Genomic DNA, 22185 nt, shown 5'->3' on the forward strand with positions numbered 1-22185 from the left:
TACAGGCCTGCTGTAACTAGCTTTGGTCACCCATACCTAGGGACACTCTATAGCATGGCTGGGGGATTAGGATGCGGCAAGTGAGACGCCCATGACCCCAAATGTAAGGAGGCCCTGGCTCTCAAGTGCTGACTGCACTTGCAAGGCCCTGAGACTGAACTCCCCTTAAACGCAGTCAGGTACCTCAGTGGGCTCACTGTCCTTCCAGCCCTGCTCCATGTCCAAGTCCCTTGATCTGCCTGTCCCCAGGACAACACACTTTAAGACAAGCCTCCTTCACCCTGTGGTTCCCTCTGAGCTGGGGATGGGTCTCTCCTGTCTCTTTGGAGAAGAGGTTTCCCAAAATAGGCTGGGTGCTGCATCCCTCTGGATGGTAGTTGTGGGTGGAATTTCTCAGACTGAGTTTTTAACAAACACTGCCAAAGACCCCCATCCCCAGTGAGATGTGTGGTGTTTCTGGGTCAGAATGCGGCTCTTTCAGACCCCCAGCCTGTGGAAGCCTACATTTTGTACTCGTGTGTGTGTGTGTGTGTGTGTGTGTATGTGTGTGTGTGTGCATGTGTGGGCGCGCGGGCGCGCGCGAATAGAAGCTGTTTTCTCCAAAAGGAGGGGTGTGGAGAGGAGGCAGCCAGAAAGGCAACTCCAAGTTGTGAATTTCCTGGGGGCTCTTGATTTAAAGCGGCTGCACCACTTTCCACGATTCTGTTTTTTCAGAGAATGCTCTCAAGGCCTGGAGGGAGGGCAGGACAGGGGTATGGGGGAGGGGGGTCGCAGAGAGGCGAGATGGTGACCCTGATCTGAAGCAGCCAAACATCCTCCCAGAGACAAAACCGGCCTGGCTCTGTCCTGCCCCGCTGCTTCATTACCTTGCTTGGCCCAGGTTCCCTAATGTCTGCGAGTGGGCCTGACGCCTCCCCATCAGGATACTGAGGGCTGGCAAGGCAGCCTTCATTTCTGTCCCAGCTGGGGATGGAAGGACCAGGAGGAGGATGGGGGGACCGACTACTGGGAGGAGCAAAATGGGGAGGGGGCTGGGAGAGTGAATGGGTGGATTTGTGATTGGGAATGATCCAAAGGAGAGGGGGTAGAGGGAGGGGTGGAAAGGGAAGGGGACTGACCAAATACAGTGGGATAGGGCCAGGGCCAGGGGCTGACCTAACCGAGATGGGGAAGGGGTGAGTCTGGGTCTGGGAAAAACTGATCCAAAGGCAGAAAGGGATGGGCGAAATGGAGTAGGGTACCGTGAACAGAGTAAGGGGGCTGGGAGAGGAAATTAGAGGGGAGGCGCTGGCCAGCAGGGAAGGTCTGAGCCCTNGACGCCGCCGCCGCCTTCCCGCCCTGCGCGACCGCCGCCTCCCCGCCACTCTACTCGCAGGCCCCAGACCGCCTGGTGCTGCCCGCGACGCGCCCCGGCCCTGGCCCGCTGCCCGCTGAGCCCCTCCTGGCCTTGGCCGGGCCGGCAGCCGCGCTGGGCCCGCTCACCCCGGGAGAGGCCTACCTGAGGCAGCCGGGCTTCGCGCAGGGGCTGGAGCGCTACCTGTGAGCCTGCGCCGCACGGGAAGGCACCTGTGCGACCTGTCCCGCCCCAGGCCTGCGGCGCCGCACGCGAGCGCCCCACCTCTGTCCCCACCCTGGCTTGGGGCACACTCAGCGCCTCTCGTCTTGGCCTCCTGGACTCAGACTCCTGCTACACCCTTCTCCGTCCCCCATCCCTGGGGAGGCTCCCACCATCTCGCCACCGGACAGAAGCGTCCCCTGTGACCTGCCAGTCTCTCATTTCTTCTCCCTCCACTTGTGAGTGCCCCCAGCTTTGCGGCGCCCCCCACCCCAGGTTTCCTAGTGAGTTCCAAGCTTTTGCAAGCCAGATCTGTGATCCCAAGCCGTCTCCTCCACCGACTGTACTTCATCAACCTTCTCCCATGTTTTGCCGACACGTTAGAGGTCAGACTCCTGGGTTCATGACTTACTCGCTAGAGTCCCTTCATTTCCCCACAAGTTTGCCCCCCACCTCCACTTACCTGTCTGCCCTCAGCTTCTTCCTGGGTAAGAGCACCCCTTTCACGTAGACACACCTGGCTGCCTTCTTCACGCCCTGAGGACACTTCTTGGAGATTTCAGAGACAGGCAGCACCAGGGCTCATGACTGAAAGGAGAGTTGGTGGGCCTTTAGGTCTGCCCCACTCCCTGGAAAACTTAGGACTTACTCGGTTATTATTATTTTTAATTAAAGTTGGTTTAATTAAAAAGAAAGAAACCTTTTTCTGGGCTTGGTGTGCTGGCTGGTGACTTGGGGGAGTGGTCTGGGGAGACCGGGTGAGCTTTGTTCTAGATGTTGGGTTGCCACATGGGGTGAACCTCCTTGTGAGACATCAATCAGAAGTTCATTAAATGGGATTAGGAAGTGATTCTCCAGCAGGATTAGTGGCTAACACGAATTTGTTTTAAAAAGGAAGTGATTCAGCCATAGCTGTGCACATAGTAGGACTAGTCAAATGCCATCTCCTGCATCTCAGCCCGGTAGAGACGAGATGGGCTGGGCATGTGTGTGTACACACTTGTGTTAATGTATCTGAGCAGCAGGTTGCCTGCTGTCTGGGATTATTCCCAGCTCCCATGGATAAAGGAGCACTGGCCATTGATTCACTGTTCCAGTTAGTTAATGTGCGGAGCCTGTGTTAGGCACTGGGGAAATATTACTGAATGAATGGGCAAAATCCCTGCTTCATGGAGGTTGTGGGCCAGTGGGGAGAGTCATTAATCCAACTGTCAACACCCAGAGAAATAAGATAAGTGCTCTACAGCCTTGCACTCAAAGTGTGGTCCGCAGACCTACACCACCACCTGGGAGCTTGTTAGAAATGCAGAATCTGGCAGGATGTGCTGGCTCATGCCTGTAGTCCCGGCATTTTGGGAGGCCAAGGCAGGAGGATCGGTTGAGGCCAGGAGTTCAGGATCAGCCTGGCCTAACATAGGGAGACCTCATTTAAATAAATAAATAAATAAATAAAATAAATAAATAGAAATGCAGGATCTCAGCCCCACTCAGACTCACTGAATCATCAGATTTTGCATTTTAGCAAAATTCCCAGGTGACTAGTATGCATAGTATTATGGAGTAAAGGCGCTGGCCTCAGGCAAGAGGCTCAGCCTAAAGGATTAGAGCTCCCTACTATAAAGAGTGAGGCCAGGCCACAGAACCATACCCCACCCACTCTGAACTTCCAGGCACTGCACCATTGGCTATGCCCCCTGTCTTACCTCCCCTGCTGGATTGTAATAAGGGGCAGAAGGGACCTGAGCTGATTGCTGACTGTCCCCAGCACCAAGGACAGGGTAGCACTGAATAGAGACTCAGAGGTGTGAGGGAGGGAGTTGGCCTTTGACCCTGTCCTGCTGTCTGGTGCTGACCCAAATGCTAAGCATTAGGCTTTTGCAAGCTCCCCCACCCCAGGGCTCCCAGTCTAGTTGAGACTGAATTAGGGGTAGGTGAAGATAGGGGAGGGAGTCAGTGTGTCTTGAACCCAGGGTGAGTGTGATTTGCATGCAGGACACGCAGGATGTGCCTCTCTTGGAGACCAGAGTTTGAAGCTCTGGGGTGGTGAGGGAAGATGAGGGTGGACAATGGGCCACCCATAGAGGAGAAAATATGAAAATCTGAGAAGGCCAGGAAGGCCCTCTGAGGGTAGGGGAGTAGGTTTACACAGTATGGTAGGAAGTGACCTGGATAAACCCCCTCCACCAGCTATTAGCCCCTTTGAGCGAGGGTCAGATCAGATTTGCCTGATGCACAGCAGTCCTTCACTTATTTTGACTGCTCGAGGGCATGAATCCCTGCTGTCTGATACTGTGCCTGACTTACAGAACAATGACTGAGTGGACAGTACTTTGACTTTGGCACCTTCTTATCCATTCTCACTCACAATCCTCATAGTGACCTATAGAAAGGGTGAAAGAGGTGAAAGTGGAGGCTCTTTCCCCACTTGTAAGTTTAGCAAACTGCCCCTCCCTAGGTCCAGCAGGTAGTGAAAGATCCAGCTCTCCGTTCTCTAGGAAGCAGAGCTCTGTAAAGATCAAAATGCAAACTTGCTTTTGCTCCAAATGGTATTATAGCCCCTCCCCCTGCCTCAGAGCATCTGTTGATAAATTCCTTCCTAGTCTAAGAAATCCCAGGGAAGGAAAGGCCTCTTCTTGCTCTCCTGAAGCCAGGAACTGCTTCCTGAGCTCTGAATTCAATTCTTGCTACTACCCTGCAGGTCTCAGTCCTAGGATCTTGGAACACTTTGAGGACAGGTAGAAAATATCTGTAGGGAAATACTAGGAGGGTCACCCTTGAACTGGAAAATCAGATTTTTATTTTTTAAATGCTTCCTTAATTTTCCTTTATTCAGGCCGGGCATGGTGGCTCATGTCTGTGATCCCAGCACTTTGGAAGGCCGAGGCGGGTGGATCACCTGAGGTCAGGAGTTTGAGACCAGCTGGACAACATTAAAACCCTGTCTCTACCTAAAAATACAACAAGTAGCGGCGGGTGTGGTGGCACATGCCTTATAATCCCAGCTAGCTTGGGAGCTGAGGCAGGGAAGAATCGCATTTGACCTGGGAGGTCGGAGGTGTGTAGGGTGAGCGAGAGTCACACCACTCGCACGGCCTGGGTGACAAACCAAAGACTCCGTTCAAAAAAAACAAAAAAAACAAAAAAAAATCGAAACAAGCATATAATTTGACAAGTCAAATAGCAATCAAAGGCTTATAGTGGTATCTTGCACCACTCTCAGGATCTCTACTTTGTTCCATACAAAAATCTGCTTTCAGTTAATATTTTTCTCTCGAAATATACTTCCATATTTTCATGCTTATACTCCTCTCTCTTGCAACAGTAATGATTAACTTCCTATTATGATAGATGAACATTTACCTCTAAAATCTCTTATCTCCTTCCATTCCCCCTCAAATTAGCAACTTTTGGTTAAATAAAGTTTTAGCATTTAGATTGTTACTATGTAAATATTGTTCTGTGATAAGCTACTAGTGTACTACGATTATAATTTCTTTTGTGTGTGTGCAACCTTTTATTTTACCTGGACTTAATAATGCCTTATTTTTTCATTTGCTCAACTTCCTTTGTACCTAAAAAGTACAAAGCTAAATCTATGGGAAGCTAGATCTTCCCATACCTTCCAGTAACACTGTGGTACAGCTTTTCATGAGGTGAGGTCAAACTTACCAGGAAACCTATAACTGCTTTTGGTGGTTGTGCTTTTCCCTTCCTGGGGCATCTCTCCCAGAGCCCTCCATCCTTCAGCTCATCTGGACTGATGGTACTCCGGGTCAGCTGAACAGAGCTGGATCTGAAAATTCCCTTCACCATTACCTTGGGAATTCTGTGTCCTGTTTTGGATCTTCTACTTCCTGATGTCCCTATTTTCCCTTTTGTCTTAGTTTATTCTCTTGTTTCTGTCGAGGTAAAATTTTTGGAAACTTCGTACGTCTGAAATTGTTTTAGCATGAAAAGCTAAGCATGCATGTGACAATGAAATATTTGCATCAATGCTGTGCTTCTCTGTAGACTTTTTTTTTTTTTTGAGGGAATCAGAGAATGGGAGATAGTTTCTCAGCTTAGTATGCTTTACCTATAGGGAAGCAGGGAAGGTGGTGGAGTATTATGGAAATGAGGGGTTAGAGTTTTGGCAGGAGGACAGGGCAGGAGAACTCTGGAGATTTCCTTATAGGAGAAGGAAACCTGAGAGGAGAAGCCCTGAGAGGGGTGACTTCCTGACTTAGGGGGACTTGGAACACAGGGAGGGTCGCTTTGGGCCCAGGATGGTGCTGAACTGGTTTGAGGGCCTCCTGGATCCATTTAAGAAGGAAGCCAACATTACCCTGGCACATGGAAAATTGAGTACATAGGAAAGTGACACCCTTGGCAGGGACACTGGCAAACATGACAACAGAGAGGCTCCTTCAAGAGAGCCCTCCACTATAGTGACTGGATTGGTTTTGAGCCCAAGTGTATTACCTCTCTGGGAGATCCTAGAAGTAGGGGTTGAGGGGATTTTGCATGATACAGGTTATTGTGGTTTACTCTTAAAGGGAAAGAATTCTGTGGACTTCAGTATTGACTTTAATTTTTTTATTATAATGTCAGTATTTGCAGGTATAAATTCCTTAGACTTGTATTTCTTATGTGATTGTTAAAATGGTTTATAAATTACATTCAAACAATGAAATAAAAATTCAAGTTGATAACATTAGTCAAATGTAAAATAATATATTGTGGCTGGGCGCGGTAGCTGACGCCTGTAATCCCCAGCACTTTGGGAGGCTGAGGTGGGCAGATCACGAGGTCAGGAGATCGACACCATCCTGGCTAACACGGTGAAACCCCATCTCTACTGAAAATAGAAAAAATCAGCCAGGTGTGGTGACATGCGCCTGTAGTCCCAGCTACTCGGCAGGCTGAGGCGGGGGAATCGCTTGAACCCAGGAGGCAAAAGTTGCGGCGAGCCTAGATCATGCCACTGCACTCCAGCCTGGGCGACAGAGTGAGACTCCGTCTACAAAAAAAACCAAAAAACAAAACCATATATATATATATATAGAGAGAGAGAGAGAGAGAGAGAGAGAGAGAGAGTTTTGCTGAGACTACATCACTTGCACCATGAATATGGCTCTGACTTCTCCATAGCAGGTTTTCTGGGTTTGTCATTCCTTGGGTCATGTGATGACTAAAGTCACCACTTTTAATTTTATTGATTGATTGATTGAGACAGAGTCTCACTCTGTCACCCAGGGTGGAGTTCAGTGGTGCAATCATACCACACTGCAACCATGACTTCCTGGGTTCAATCGATCCTCCTGCCTCGGCCTCTTGAGTAGCTGGGACTATAGACATGCACCACCGCACCACCATGCCTGGCTAACACCATTTTTTTCTTCTGAATGAACTGCAGGGATTCCTTCATGTAGCAGGCCATGATACCAACAGGCCCAAATATAGCATATATTTATGAAATCTACATTTTTTTTTTTGCCTCATCTCAAGATTAAAGTAGCACTACCTGATAATAAATGGAAATAAAGACTTCAAGTATTAGGTATTTCTTACAAGGAAGTCACCTATGTGATCCAGAATATGCTTACATGAATGTGCTTACTATCGTGAAAAAAAAAATCAAACATTTTTATAAATTCCCACATGAATAAGAATATATTCTTGGGCCAGGCACGGTGGCTCACACCCCTAATCCCAGAACTTTGGCGGAGGTGGGCGGATCACCTGAGGTCGGGAGTTCGAGACCAGCCTGACCAACATGGAGAAACCCCGTCTCTACTAAAAATACGAATTAGCTGGGCATGGCGGTGCATGCCTGTAATCCCAGCTACTCGGGAGCCCTAGACAGGAGAATCGCTTGAACCCAGGAGGCAGAGGTTGCGGTGAGCCGAGATTGCACCATTGCACTCCAGCCTACGCAACAAGAGTAAAATTCCATATCAACAACAACAAAAAAAAAGTATGTATTCTTGGACCATACTTCAAACTAAGCAATTAAACATTTTAAAACATTTATCTAAATAAATAACTCTTTGGTTAGAAGAAAGTTGCCATTACAGACTATTTATAAATTAATAAAGGTAAGAATAGTACATATTAAAATCTAAAGTAGTCAAACTTGTGCTCAGAGGAATTTCATAGCCCCAAATATGTCATGGAGACAGAGTTAGAGGAGCCCTGGGGTGGGGTAGGGATACCAGTTACAAGGCTACTGCAGCATCCAGGCAGGAAAGGGTGGTGGTTTGGTAGAGGTGGAGGTGCAAGTGGAAAAAAGTAGATATGCAAAGCTATAGAAAGAATCAGCCATTGGCTAACATCATCCTAATCCACCAAAGCCAAACACTTTCCCATTTAATCATAGCCTCAGGCCAATCCTGAAAGGTTGGAGTGGTCATATCACTGGTAGTCACCCCTGGTCTGGCTTGCCTAATTTAAGGAGTAACTAATTTCAATAGACCTGTTAGCTCAGAAGGAACAGACAACATTGTCAGAGATGGTTCCTCCACTGCTCCCACCAGAGGGCACCTAGGTTAGCTGTTTTTTCCTGTGAATTCTGTCAAACCACTGAGGAACCTATTTCTCTAGTTAAATAAATTGCTCCAGAACACAGAAAAAATGGAAGTCATCCCAATTCTACCTACTATGTTATCTAATTATGCTATCAAAACCTGATAAAGGAATACACAAAATATAGCCTAATCTCACATATGAAAGATGATGCAAAACTTGTCAGCAATGTATCAGCAAATTAAACTTAGTAAAAAAAAAAACCACACACACACAGTCGTGCAGTTTATTCCTGGAATGCAAAGATGTCATTTTTAGAATTATTTGCTCCATATTGTAGGAGCTGTGCATCATCACCTTTATAGATGATGAAAACCGGGCTCATGAAGGTTAAGTGACTTACCCAGGTCAAGCTGCAAAGTAAATTATTCAGGACTTGCTTCCAGGTCCGCCTGACTTCAAAGTCATTCTCCTTTCTCTCAGGAAGAAACAAGTGGAGGTGGAAACTTGGATGAAAAGCCCCAGGCACTAATAAAATTCTTCAGTTCACCCTAATATCCCCCTCCCCTACACCCACACCCACAGTCCAAATCTTTAAAAGAGCCTTTCCAGCCGTGATGACAGGTCTTTGGTTTCCTCTTTTTTTGTCTCTTTCACTCCCCACCCCCTCCCCACACCCCTATAATCCCCTCTCCCCTTTCCCTCTTTCTAATCTCCTTTCTCCCATCAATTCTTGGAGATAAAAGCGCCACCTGTTGGCCACCTCATGTGCACCTGATTTAAGCAGGAAATCACTGGAATGAAGTCAGGATCCATTTGGATGCTATTTTGGGCTGGCAGGAGCCCCTGGTGGCTGAAAGGCACTTGCTCCAGCAGGGAAATCAATTGGTGCACAAGAGGAAAACTAACTGCAGTTCCCACCTCCTCTGGAAAATCATCCTCCCCGCTTCCTCTTGGCAGGCTTTGGTAGTTGCTCCACGGCAAATGGAATTGGAATGGGTTGGGTAGCCCTAGGTGCAGACAATTTATCTACTCTAAGAGGGAGACAGAGGAAAGGGGCTGGGCTGGGGCAGAAAACCTGGGGTCTAGTCTCAGGTCAAACACTTAGGCAAGTCTTTTCCTTTCTCTGCCCTTCATAGCAATTACTGCCTCTCCCCAAGCCCCTTGATTGTGCCAGGCCCTGTGCTCTTTCCCAGCTGAGGACTCAGAGATGGATCAGACACTATCCCCACTCAGAGAGCTCAAATGTTGGCAGATGACAATATAGTATGCAGAATGCTTTATGAGATAAGGAGTTGCTAGGTTTCCTTGGTCACTCACCAATTCCCGCCTCTATCCTGACTCAGCCTCAGTCTACCTCTGAAAATAGAGAATGTGCCCTATCCTCTCTGCCTGGGTAGGGGCGGCCTTTGTGACTGCTAAAGCATTGTGATGATGGGTGAAGATTTTCTACCCTGCCTGATTGGGGCTTCCCAGACAGGGCCTGTGTCTTCTCTGCTCCACTGTATGGGCAGCCTGGCCAGAGCTGAGCATACTGCAGCTTTGGTTTGAACTGCCCTTATCTGGAGGCTGGACTTGGGGTTTAGGGAGTTGATGAGACTTAGAGACAAGAGGCCTGGACCCTGCTTGAGGGAGACACAGGCCCCACCCTGGGCATCAGTCTGTCTCCCTTGAGTTATGAAAGGGCTTCCTTTGTGGGCTTCACAAAGGAAGGCTTTCTGAAGGTGGTGGGTTGGAGTTCTGAAAGGAGGGAGGGGAGGGCCTGCTGCTCCTGTTCCTATGAAATCCCTTCTTCCTCTATCCATCCTAACCCCTGTCCAGCTGGCAGACTGAAAAAAACTGACTACTTTCAAAGTAATTTAGATGGGACCAACAGAGGGAGGGAGCCAAAGACAGAGGGATGGGAACAGAACAGGAAGGAGGAAAGGTGGAAAATCTGGGGTCCTGGCTAGCAGACTCAACTGCTTCCCTGTCTGATGGGCAGGCAGGTGACACTCACAGGCACCTCACATGTCTGGCTTCACGTCCCTTGCTTCCAACATTCATAGCCACCAACCATATTTTCAAGTTGGAGCCCATAAAAAGTGTTCAGCACACAGTAACAGTTTTATTCTTATGTTCTGCAACACTCAGTCTTATTTATTGAAATAATCCAACTGCTTCTTTTAAAGTTTTTATTATTATATTATTTATTTTTATTTATATAAAAATAAAATAAAGTTTTATTATTTAATTGTTGAATAAGTAATACATTCACTTCACTTGGCTTTACAAATATAAAAAAGTTGTCCATGAAGTCTCCCATTTGTTTCCAATTTGCCGTAGTGGATAATCAGTTACTAGATTTTATTCATCCTTCTAGATATTTTGTTGCATATGAAAACCAATACAAGTATACATTATTTTCTCCTTGAAAAACACAATTGGATGGATGTTTACACTGTTCTATACATCTTGAATTTTTTTTTTTTTTCACTCAACAATGTATCTTGGCTGGGTGCAGTGGCTCATGCATGTAATCCCAGCACTTTGGGAGGCCGAGGTGGGTGGATCACTTGAGGTCAGGAGTTTGAAACCAGACTGGCCAACATAGTGAAACCCAGTCTCTGCAAAAAAGACAAAATTAACCAGGTGTGGTGGCACTTGCCTGTAATCCCAGTTACTCGGGAGGCTGAGGCAGAAGAATCACTTGAATGCGGGAAGTGGAGGTAACAGTGAGTCAAAATCACATCACTGCACTCCAACCTGGGCGACAGAGCAAGACTCCATCTCAAAAACAAAAACAAAATGAAAAACAAACAAACAATGTATCTTCGAGCTTTCTCCAGATGAGTACATAAAGAACTTCTATATTCTACTTTTACAGTATACTAGTCCCTTTTTTAGATGTGTCATTATTTGCTTAACCTGTCCTTGATAGACACTTATGTTGTTTCCAACCTTTTGACATTCCAAACAGCACTGCAATGTGACTTTGTACATATGTCATACCATATGTGTGCAGGTACACCTGCACGAGAAATCCCTGTAAGTGGATTTCCATGTAGCCTTTGTCAAGGCACCACACCCCGTGTGGTCGCACTGGTTCCTTTCAACAGCAGTCCCCTTTTATTTCTCAAAGGGACCCTTGGTGACAACAGTCAGATTTTCACCTGCTCAAACCCCACTGTCTTCTTCTCCAGGGCCTTCCCATCAGTGTGCCACCAGAGTCCCTTCACAAGGTATCCTGGCCTCTGGATTTGGAAAGCGTGGGTACTTGCCATGCCCACCCTGGGGTGTGCTGTGCCCTGGCTGTCAATCCATCCAGGGTGATGGCTCCTTTTCCCTTTTAACTCCCAAATCTTGGGTATCCATGGCAGGTGTAGGGAACTGGCTTTCTGGACCTCCATCATTCAGGCTTCCAGGCTTCCTGCCAAATGGTGCTGTCTCCCCATCTGGGCCCCCAGTTGTGACTCCTTTCTTCTGACCATAGGATAATGCTGTAAGACCTGCTCCTCTACTATTTCAGATTTCCCATTTCATCGCCTCTAGTCCCCCAGATACGACTGGCCCCAACTTTGAAGGAAGGCGTGGATGAGGGAAGATAACACAGAGCCCCTGTGAGAGGTGTTCATGTAACTAACGGGGAGTCAAACTTCAAGGCTGGAAATGAGGCCCGTGGCAGACTGGGAACCTCTGGGTTGCCCAGGCCTGTGATGTCAGCTCATGTAGCAGTTGTCACCATTTGGGGCTGACCTAGGCAGGGGATGAGAAGGAGCCTGTTCCAGCAGACCCTGAGGGGGCTGGGCAGGGCAAGGCCAGGCAGTAACATGATTATTATTGTTGTGATAGGTATAGCACAATAGTTAAGAGCCCTGATTCTAGACCCAGATTGTCTGTGATGGGGATACACTTCTCATAAGCTGGATGAGGAAACTGAGGCCCTGGAAGAGGCAGGGGCATGCCTGAGGTCACATAGGAAGGCAGGGAGAAGACAGAGAGTAGGGCCCAGGCCTCTTGGCTTAGGCCCCACTGTTCCTCTGCAGTTGCAGGAACAAACTAGTGGGTAATGCATTCTCATGGCAGGATGGAGGTGTCTCTGAACATGTCAAGGTTGGAGAGGAGGGCAAGGAACCTCACTGAGACATTCTGATCCATAACAGGCTCCAGCTAGAGCACTAGGTCTCAGGAGTCCCCATGAGGTGGCAGGCTAAGAAATTTCCCTGGTCCATTTCCAACCCAGCTATCTGGATACTTTACAAATGAGGAAATGCAGGCTTAGAGAGATTATCGGAGACTAATAAGTGATAAGAGCATAATTTGAACCCAGCTCTAAGACCTGAACTCTTCTTGCTACACCTGGGTGCCTCTATGATTCATACTCAGTGATTACCCAGCCCCCACTCTAGCACTTCCAGTGACAAGGAGCTCAGAGCCACCAAAGTAACCTATTACATCTCAGAGATAGCCCTGTTAGAATGTTCTCCTTGCATGGAGACACAGAAAGTGAGGCTTTTTACCCCTTTCTGGCTCTCTTTTGCCTTGGTCTCTCTGTCCCAGATCAGCCCTGTGGAGATCTGGAGATGCTGGCTGTGTTAAGCCTTTATTCTCCAGGCTAACTACCTCAGACCTTTCTTTCATGTTTATAGGACATTTTCTCAAATCTTCATGCATTAAGCAGGGTTAGGTTCAGTTGTGAATGACAGACTGGCCCCCCTCCCCCAATCCCACATCAGTGGTTTCAACAAGACTAAAGTTTATTTCCCTTTTACGTAACAGTCAGTGCAGGCAGCTCAGGATGGTATGGCAGTTCAGTGGTCTCAGAGACCCAGGATTCTTCTCTTTTGTGGCTCTGCTATTTGTGAAATTCAACTCAACTAGCAGACATCCACCTCAACTTAGCTTAGCAAAAGGGGAGATTTCTTCCTTTTTGAATGTCTGGAAAGTCTAGGGGTTCTAGTTTCAGGCGGAGCTGCATCCAGGGACTCAAACACTATTTTTAAGTCTCTCTCTCTCTCTCTAGGCTATTTTCCTCTGTGTGTGGGCTTTGATGTCAAAACAGCACTCTCCATGTGGCAGGGAGATGGCTTCTGACAGCTAAGCCTGTGTGCTTGTCTTCTGATCCAAAAGGAGAGGTGCTCCTCCCAGAGTCCCAGAGTGCCAGTCCCGTGGTCTACATATTCCCAAATCTCAGAGTACATATGTCAAATCATGTAGAAGGGGTGACTGGCTACTTAGGTCACTTACCACTGCCTGGACCAATCACTGGGCCTTGAACTTGCAATGGTGTGTATGACCCAGCTGGTGGCCTCTCTGCTCCTGGGGAGTAATTGTGAGGGGGACAAATTGGACAGCCTCATCAGGACCACATGGAACACAGGAGGGAAGGTTTCCTTCAACAGAGGGCCGAGATATATAAAAGCTGTAAGCATGTTCAGCTCATCATGCCAGGGAGAGACTGCGTTTTGTCTTACAAGCAATGTGGAGCCCCTGGAAGACTTTGGCAGGGCTCAGTCTGGGAGCTGGTTTGATTTGTCACAACCATTTTAAAAGGAGGAAACTGAGGCAGAGAGAACAGACAAATCCAATGACTGCTAGAGCCAGAAACCATGGATAAACTCTGTCTGAGAGGGAGACATGTTCTCCTCCCCTCAAAAATGGGGACTAATAGGGGAGAAGCAATCTCTGTTCTTAGCGAACACCTAGTTCTATTGATGATCTGAGCTACAACCTCTGTTCTCAGCGAATACAGAATTCTATTGATGATCTACTGATGAACTCCCTCGAGTTCCATAGGGAGTCACAGACAGAGAGGGAGATACGCTATACCTTCCTTTCTTCATTCCTCTTTTCTTTCTTTCATTAATATATCCACATTCTCTAACATTAATTGAGCACCTACTGTGTGTAAGGTTTTGTGCCTGGCAGGAGGTAGAGTGATTAATAATGATGATGCAAAACATTTATTGAGTTTTTTTTTTTTTTTTTTTTGAGACAGAGTCTCACTCTGTTGCCAAGGCTGGAGTGTAATGGCGTCATCTAGGATCACTGCAACCTCCACCTCCTGGGTTCAAGCAATTCTCCTGCCTCAGCCTCCCAAGCAGCTGGGATTATAGGCACTCACCACTGCGCCTGGCTAATTTCTGTATTTTGTTTTGTTTTGTTTTGAGATGGAGTCTCGCTCTGTCACCAGGCTGGAGTGTGGTGGCACCATCTCGACTCACTGCAACCTCCAACTCCCTGGTTCAAGCTATTCTCCTGCCCCAGCCTCCCAAGTAGCTGGGACTACAGGCACCTGCCACCATGCCTGGCTAATTTTTGTATTTTTAGTAGGGACGGGGTTTCACCATGTTGGCCAGGATGGAGTCGATCTCCTGACCTCATGATCCACCCGCCTTGGCCTCCCAAAGTGCTGGGATTATAGGTGTGAGTCACCATGCCTGGCCTAACTTTTGTATTTTTAATAGAGATGGGGTTTCATCATCCTGGTTTCCAACTCCTGACCTCAGGTGATCCACCCGCCTCAGCCTCCCAAAGTGCTGGGATTACAGGCGTGAGCCACCATGCCCGGGCTTTATTGAGCTCTTTCAAAAGTTTCAGGCAGTAGGCTAAGTGCTTTACATGTGCATTATCTCATTTAATCCTTACAGCAATCCAATGAGGTAGGTACAATTATTATCCCCATTTTGCAGAGGAGGAAAGATAAAGAGGAACACAAAATGAGCCCTGTTCTCAAGGAGCTCACAGTCTAAAGCAGGGATCCCAAACCCCCCAGGCCATTAACTGGTACCTAACCGGTGACCTGTTAAGAACCCAGCCACACAGCAGGAGGTCAGCTGCAGGTGAGCAAGTATTACCACCTGAGCTCCGCCTCCTGTCAGGTCAGTGGCCACATTAGATTCTCATAGGAGCACAAACCCTTTTGTGAACTGCGCATGTGAGGGATCTAGGTTGCATGCTCCTTATTTATTTATTTATTTATTTATTGAGACTGGAGTCTTACTCTGTTGCCCAGGCTGGAGTGCAGTGGTGCGATCTCAGCTCACTGCAACCTCTGCCTCCTGGTTTCAAGGAATTCTCCTGCCTCAGCTTCCCGAGTAGCTGGGACTAAAGACACCCGCCACTATGCCCGGCTAATTTTTGTATTTTTAGTAGAGGCAGGGTTTCACCATGTTGGCCAGATTGGTCTCAAACTCCTGACCTCAAATGATCCACCCACTTCAGCCTCCCAGAGTGCTGGGATTACAAGGTGTGAGCCATTGTGCCCAGCCTGTCGTGTGGTCCTTACGATAATCTAACTAATGTCTGATGATATGAGGTGGAACAGTTTCATCCCCAAATTATCCACCTACTACCACCTTGATCCATGGAAAAATTGTCTTCCACGAAACCAGTCCCTGGTGCCAAAAAGGTGGAGGACCCCCGGTCTATAATACAATCTACAGACTGAAAAACAAATAACGAAACCAGATGGAGCTAAGAGCTTTGGGAGCACAGAGGTGGGAGTCATGTGAGCGCAGGAGTGTTGTCAGGGAAAGCATCTCACAAACTTGATGTGTGAAATTAACCAGGAAGGATTAGAAGTGAGCCTGGCTAGAGTGAGCCACTTGCAAAGGTGAAGAGGGAAGAAAGAGCAAATCAGGTGTAAGTAGAGTATAGGAGTTGGAGGTAAGGCTGGACAAGCAGGTAGGGGCCAGGCTGCCAGGTATCCTGTGCAGACAAGGAACCTATACACAGAAAGTGATGCAGCCCTGGGCAGGCCTCAGGCTGCTGAGCAGGTATCACTGGAGCCTCATGCAAATCACACTTCCACCTTTTCCACTAACTCTGTAATTGCAAGCACCAGAAGGCCTCCTGTTGATCTAGGGTCGCAGCAGTGCCCTCTGAGTGTATGAGCAGGAGAGGTTTCTCAGCTCCTCCTTCCCTTGGGTGGTGGTGGTGGATGGGGGAGGGTGGTATTTGCCAGAGTTAAGTCTGTTCCCAGACCTCAGCCCTGCCCACTTGCTGATGTAAGAAATGCAGCCAACCCCTGAAATGTGGAACCCTTCCAAGTAGCTTGATATGGGCTGAGGATGGGAGAAAGAAGGGTCTGGCCTCCCAGCACAGCACTGCCCTCCCGGCCTCATCCTGGAGCAATGACCACTCTCCACGTTTCCTCCTGCATTTCCTTGCTCCAATTCAGGTCTCACCCACCAAAGTGAGTTCTCCCCGAAATTACCTGCTCCCCATCCAGGTGAGATGAAGAGGACCCTGGCCTGGGAAAGGGTTTGAGTTCCTCCTCTGCTACCAGTTTGCTGTGTGATTTTGGGCAAGTCATCCCTCTCTCTGGGTCTCAATTTCCCCATCGGCGAAATTAACTTTGAAAAATTTACAGACCAATTTTGGAATGAATAACTTCAGTCTTTATTCACTGGGGGGTGGGGTGGGGTGGGGCAGGGAATGGCATGCCCAGCATGCAACACAAGGCGTGGGTGGTATGGATTCACGGTCTTTTTGGAGAAGAGCAGGCAGGAAGCAGGTCAGCTGTGCAGTGTGGCCTGAGAATGAGCTCAGAGCAGGAAGAGGGGAAGAGGAACTGGGTTGTCCAGAAGGCTTCTTTCTGGAAGAGGCAGGACTGGAGCAGGGATTTGAAGCGTGGGTCAGGTTGGAAAAAAAAGCAAACATAAGGAAAGAGTGGATTCCGGAGGTTGTAAGTTTCTGGATAACTCTTCCAAGCGGGTGGAATGGGAGTAGGGTGAGGAAAGGGTGCTTTGTCTCAAAACTTATCCTCTAGTTCCTGACTCTGCGTGGATGAGAGACTCCTCCAGAGGTCGCTGTTCCCCAGGAATCCATCACTAGCGTCCGCACCGCGAGGCCAGAGCTCCCACTGTTCCCCTGGCTCTGCTTCTATGAGGCTTACACGGCTCTGCATCTGCCCAGAGGATATAGAGACCTGACAATATTTCCGCCCCCACGAGGGTACTTACGCCTCGCCAGTTACCCTGTCTAGGACTCAGAAGGGTTACACGCGAAGGCGAGAGCATGTGCACGTCTGTGGTACACGTAGGTAGCTATGGCTCTGCACTATCCCTCCTGCGCTGCCCCAATTCAGGGCCCCGGAAGGGCATCCGGTTCCCGAGATGCCACTGTGCCAGCAGGCAGCGTGTAATTGGTAGGAGGGAGGCTGCCGCTGGAGTATTCTCGGCTGTCCCTCAGTGCGATCCCGGCATGAACTCCTCCTTTTCCATGCTACAGTCACAGACACTCAGCCCAGGCGCACGGTCGCACATCCTCATTCCCCATTAAGGTCTCGCTGCTGACCCCAGCAGGTTTGTCGTCCCCGACCAGGTCGCAAGGCTTCAGACTCTGGGGGGAAGTCGTGGGCCTGGATGATGAGGCTTCCAGGCAGTCCTGGGTCCACTCTATGGACACGAAGCGTGAGGTCTGGAGGGGAGGACACAGGACACAGGATGCAAGACAGGTACCCGTCACTCAGGGTCGCAATCCGCCATACAGAGCCACTGTTGCCCAGAGGACAGACACATGAGGACAGAGAAAGAGAGGCTTGGCCCAGGGGGCCGAGGAACCCACAAGAGCACACTTAGACATGAGGTTCTCCGTTCCACATACCTGGAAGCGTCCCCCACTGCCCCTGGCCGCCTCTGCTCTCAAGAGTGTGGAGCCTTCCCTACCACTCCGTGAACTCTGTGGATCTTCGGGACCGGCGGGTTTTAAGTGACGCTGTTTTTGCTCTCTCCTGAGGTCGCAACCCTCTTCCCACAAACAACAGCCGACAGGCTCCGCAGCTCGCCTTGGTCTCCACGCGCAGTACTCGCAGTACTGGCAGTACTCGAGTGCAGAGTGCTTAAGCGAGCCCCCTACCACATAGTCCAGGGTTGGGGGGTGGGGAGATGGGGCTGGGAGGGGACAGTGGCCAGGAGTAGTGGAAAGAGAAGATGGAAATTCATAATTTCAAACTTTGCCCAGCAGACGTGTGGGGGTTACGGCGGAGGCACCTGTCACTGAGCCAGCACCTGAAGTGGGCAGGTGGGCTTCAGAGTTGAAGGTGCACACACTGGAGCCCCAGTCATTTCTGTGCATGGGTAACATGTCTGAGGTCTACCCCGGCAAGTCACAGGATCTGGAGTCTCCCGCCTCCCACCTGGGCTAAGGGAACTGATCGCTCCTGAGCAGCCAAAGATCCGGGTGGAGAAGGGGGCCGGGAGATATACCGGCTGAGGCTAGACAGCTGTCTCGCTTTGGAGCTGCAGCTAGGTCCGGAGTGGGAAGGAGGAGGCTCACGCGGGCTTTGCCGCTTTCCCCGAGGGTGGCCAGTTTTGTGAATAAAATTAGAGAAGTCTGCAGGCGTAGTTCCCCTAGCCCAGCTCAGGCTTCCGTTTGCAGCGGCGCTGGCCGAGTTCGAACCGCTGAAAAGGGCCGCGTGCAATCGTTCAGCTGTGCCTCCGGACAAATTCCGCTTTAAGCTAGTGCCGCTCTCCAGCAGTTTCCTGATTGACTTAATTAGATCCGTATAATCGCTGGAAGGCTTTTCTTTCCCATAGCCGAGAACAGCTCATTTATGGGGACCAAAAGGAAGAGAGGGAGAGACGACCCGGACACCACTGACAGCAACGTATTCTTCGCAAAAACCACTCAATACTAGTGGAAAAACCCAACAGTCATCCCCCGCAGCCCGCCAACGCTTCCTCCCAATTGTTCTGGGCTGCACTAGGGCGATGGCCGGGCAGTGGAACAGATGCAGAAGGAGACCGGGCACGACCAGAGACGCTGTAACCAAGACCCGCAGAGTCTGGGGCTTTCCGCTCTTTGGCGGCTGCAGCAGGCATCGGTGCTGGAGCCCAAGGCTTCCGGAAAAGGGTCGAGGTTTTCGCGGAGGGAGCGACGGACTCACGCGGGTTCGCAGGCACTGCTGCAAGACGCCGAACAGGCTGAGCCCGCAGGCGGAAGAAGCAAGGGTCACGGGAGAAGCAAAGAAAACGAAATAAATTCCGAATCCCGCGGTCGCCCTTCTCCCAGACCCCAGTGCGCTTACTCCTGATACTGTTGAAAACAAACTGGCCCAGAACCTTGGAAGGGACGAGAGACTACTAGAAATCCCTTTATACAGAGCAGAGCTCGGTTAGGGAAACAGCTATTTGGGTAAACAGAGGGGTTCTGGGCTGGGAACCCGGAAACGTAGGTCCACCTCAGCTTAGGGCCCCTCAAAAGCCTGACAAGTAACATGATCTCCTGGACCTCAGTTTCAGCTCCTGTAAAAAGTATGTATGTGAAGGGTCTGGATTCTCCCTCCCCAACCCTGCAGAGCAGAGGCTGGGGATTCTGTACTCCCCTTCCCCAATGTAGGTCTCAGTAGCAGTGAATGTGCAGCAAGGCCAGGCAGAAGCAAGGGCTGGCTGCTGCAGTTGCTTGGTAGAACTTCTTGTCTGAAGCAGGAAATTTGGGCAGCAAATGCCCTGGCTAGTCTTACCCTGACTGAACCCTGGGTAGCCCGGGGAGTGCTGGCAAGGAAGGAAGCTGCTGGTTCCCATTTGCCGTTTTAGAAATGAGGACATTCAGGTCGGGCGGGGTGGCTCACGCCTGTAGTACCAGCACTTTGTGAGGCCAAGGCGGGTGGATCACCTGAGGTAGGGAGTTTGACTAGCCTGACCAACATGGAAAAACTTCGTCTCTACTAAAAACACAAAATTAGCCGGGCGTGGTGGTGCATGCCTGTAATCCCAGCTATTCCGGAGGCTGAGGCAGGAGAATCGCTTGAACCTGGGAGGCAGAGGTTGCGGTGAGCTGCTGAGATCATGCCATTGCACTCCAGCCTGGGCAACAAGAGCGAAACTCTTTCTCGGCAAAAAAAAAAAAAAAAAAAAAAAAAAAAAAAAAAAAAAAAAAAAAAAAAAAAAAGACATTCAGAAGATGAAATGGAGTAGGATGACGCCAACACTGTTTTTCTCTCCACTTATTTAGATACTAGCAGAGCTGAGCTGGCTTGGAGTTGGTGTGTGGTCCATGGTGTGGTGTATCTGTGAGTGGGGTTCTGGGAGTGTGAGACAAATATCCAGGTAGTCAAGAGCGAGCCTGAGGTATGTGTAAGGTTGCCAGATAAAATAAATCTGCTAAATCTAGCAACCCTAGGTATGTGAGTCTACTTGGACTCATGCAAGAAGCTTCTCTCCAAGACCTTTTTCCCCCAGATAGTATGTCACCCAGGAAGTTCCAATTCCAGGGCTACTAGTCCCTGTCCAATTTGCTGTCCATGGTTTGAGGACAGAATTTCTCTTTTTTCCAATGACAGTTTATGCTGGAACAGCACATGAAGTGGATCCCGTTGGTCAGAAGTCCCAGAAGGGGCCCAGGCGACTTGCTCTCAAAGGACATAAGTAGTCAGACCTGCCTTCCATTTTTTTCTGCCCTTAGCTTGTGGGGGGGGGGGGGGGGGGGGGGGGGGATGAAGAACTCTATTTTGAGGATTCTGTGAAAAGGGTTGCAATACAACCTGTTCTATCTCTTTGCAGGAGCCTGGGTGAGTTCTTTCTCCCTACCCTGGATCTGTGTAGCTCCATCTGTGGAATGGGAGAGTTGGATTAACACCAGGCTATCCCGTAGACTGGAGGCTGCTGTTAGATGAAACTGCAAAGTGTTCTCAGTACCCTTTCCTAAATGGCCTAGAATATGGCTACACTTATACATCAGTTCTGAGGTAGGTGTTACTAGCCTCCTTGTTACAAAGGCAGAAACAAAGCGCAAAGAAACTTGCCCAAGGTGACAGAGAGGGTAAGTAGTGAAGCCAGGATTGGAACCCCAGGAGCCTGACTTAGGTCGCTGCTCTTAAGTACTGAGGAAACTGAGGCTCCGAAGCGGGGAAGTCATCTAATGAGGGTCACACAGCCTTGCGACAGCGGAGGCAGCTGGGATTCCGGCCTCGCACGCCCGAGCTTTGGCCACTGTGCGGCGCTGTCCGGGCAGCAGCCCAGGCTTCCGCTCAGTTCTTGCTCACGTCCAGCGCCCATCTCCCCCTTCCGTGCCCCAGAGGTTGAAATGGGCTTACTCTGTGTTGAAGCTGCTTGTTTCTGGGTCCTGGAGGGAGGCCAGGGGAGAAAGAGGTCTAATAGGATGGGCAGGAACCTGGCTGGTGAGAAACAAGGCACAGGGCCAACCTTACTTGCACAAGACTTTTGAGAGTTGAAGGCAACACTTGGTCGAGGTCAGGGTTCACTGACGGGGTGTCGGGCGGGGTAGAGGGGGTCCTGCCGCCTGTCGGTGGGGCCCAGAACCCTGGAATCCAGGAAGGTAGGGGGTGTCCAGTCCTCAGGGCAACTGGGGCCAGGGAGAGGAGAGGGAGAAATTAAGCGGATTCCCAGACCCATGAACAGACACACCCAGGCAAATGCCGTTTCCAGAGACTCATGGAGAGTGAGACAGTCACAGAGACCGAGACAAACGGATGCCGAGACCGAGAGGGTCGGAGAACAGACAAACTCGGAGCGGTAGACCGGCCCGCGCCCCAGGAACGCGGCCACAGCTGCCGGCGCTCTGCCCGGCCTCCCCACGCGGAGAGGGGTGGCGGGCTCGGCCGCGGAGGGAGGAGAGGGCGCCGCCGCAATCTCACCTCTCCCAGGCCCAAGGCTGCGGGCGCCAAGTTTGCTCCTGGTGATCACTCGAATGCGTCTCCTCTCGGGCCGGAAGTCGTGCGAGCTCCGGTGGGCGCCGGCAGGCCGCCCTGGGGCAGCGTGGGTCCCGGCGTCTCAGGCTTGCGCTCCCACTGCGCTTCGGCCCCAGTGGCCCGGGCGCCGCTTTGGGAAGAGGACGGGTGGGGGCCGCCGCCACTTCCCTGGCTGCGGCTGGCGCCCGAGTGAACCTTAACATCCAGGGGCTGAGCGTTCTGAAGGCGGCGGCTCCAGGGAGCGCAGGGTGCAGGAGCAGCGGCGAAGACAAGGGCCCATCTCCGGCCACTCCAGCCCAGCTCCCGCCGCGGCGACGGTTTGTTCCCGCCGGGCCCCTCAGCGGAGGCGCTACGCCCGCCCCTGCCGCCTCGCCCCACCCCGCCCAGGGAGCTCCGCCCTAGCCCGCGGCTCTTCCGCCTTAGGCAGCCGCTAGGCGGGAGGGACAGTCCCCCACCCCCAACCACTGCAACCCCGAGGGGACTAGGGGCTCAG

The 22185-nt window shown here is 50.3% G+C and overlaps 1 protein-coding gene and 1 long non-coding RNA gene across 2 annotated transcripts; both read right to left on the reverse strand.

The window, feature by feature from the left end:
• Nucleotides 1–1391: 1391 nt before the first annotated feature.
• LOC108529629 (uncharacterized) lies at nt 1392–9249 on the reverse strand. Its single transcript, XR_001885601.1, has 3 exons — nt 8834–9249; nt 8463–8535; nt 1392–2143 (listed from the first exon to the last, which is right to left on the reverse strand). It is a non-coding gene; the product is annotated as an uncharacterized LOC108529629 (long non-coding RNA).
• A 7168-nt stretch (nt 9250–16417) lies between these two features.
• Nucleotides 16418–22061, reverse strand: LOC108529631 (uncharacterized). Its single transcript, XM_017872070.1, has 2 exons — nt 21639–22061; nt 16418–18966 (listed from the first exon to the last, which is right to left on the reverse strand). The coding sequence occupies exons 1-2, from the start codon at nt 21893–21895 to the stop codon at nt 18591–18593; spliced, it is 633 nt and encodes a 210-aa protein (XP_017727559.1). The 5' UTR covers nt 21896–22061; the 3' UTR covers nt 16418–18590.
• Nucleotides 22062–22185: the final 124 nt, after the last annotated feature.

This window comes from Rhinopithecus bieti, unplaced genomic scaffold, assembly GCF_001698545.2.
Source record: "Rhinopithecus bieti isolate Rb0 unplaced genomic scaffold, ASM169854v2 scaffold_6776, whole genome shotgun sequence".
Lineage (NCBI taxonomy): Eukaryota > Metazoa > Chordata > Mammalia > Primates > Cercopithecidae > Rhinopithecus > Rhinopithecus bieti.

Excerpts from the sequence above, each read along its gene's own strand:
- LOC108529631 (XM_017872070.1), bottom strand. The coding sequence starts at position 21,895 with ATGTTAAGGTTCACTCGGGCGCCAGCCGCAGCCAGGGAAGTGGCGGCG. Across the intron at positions 18,967-21,638 it reads CAGCCTTGGGCCTGGGAGAG|CCTGTTCGGCGTCTTGCAGC; the intron begins GTGAGATTGCGG and ends CTGCGGGCTCAG.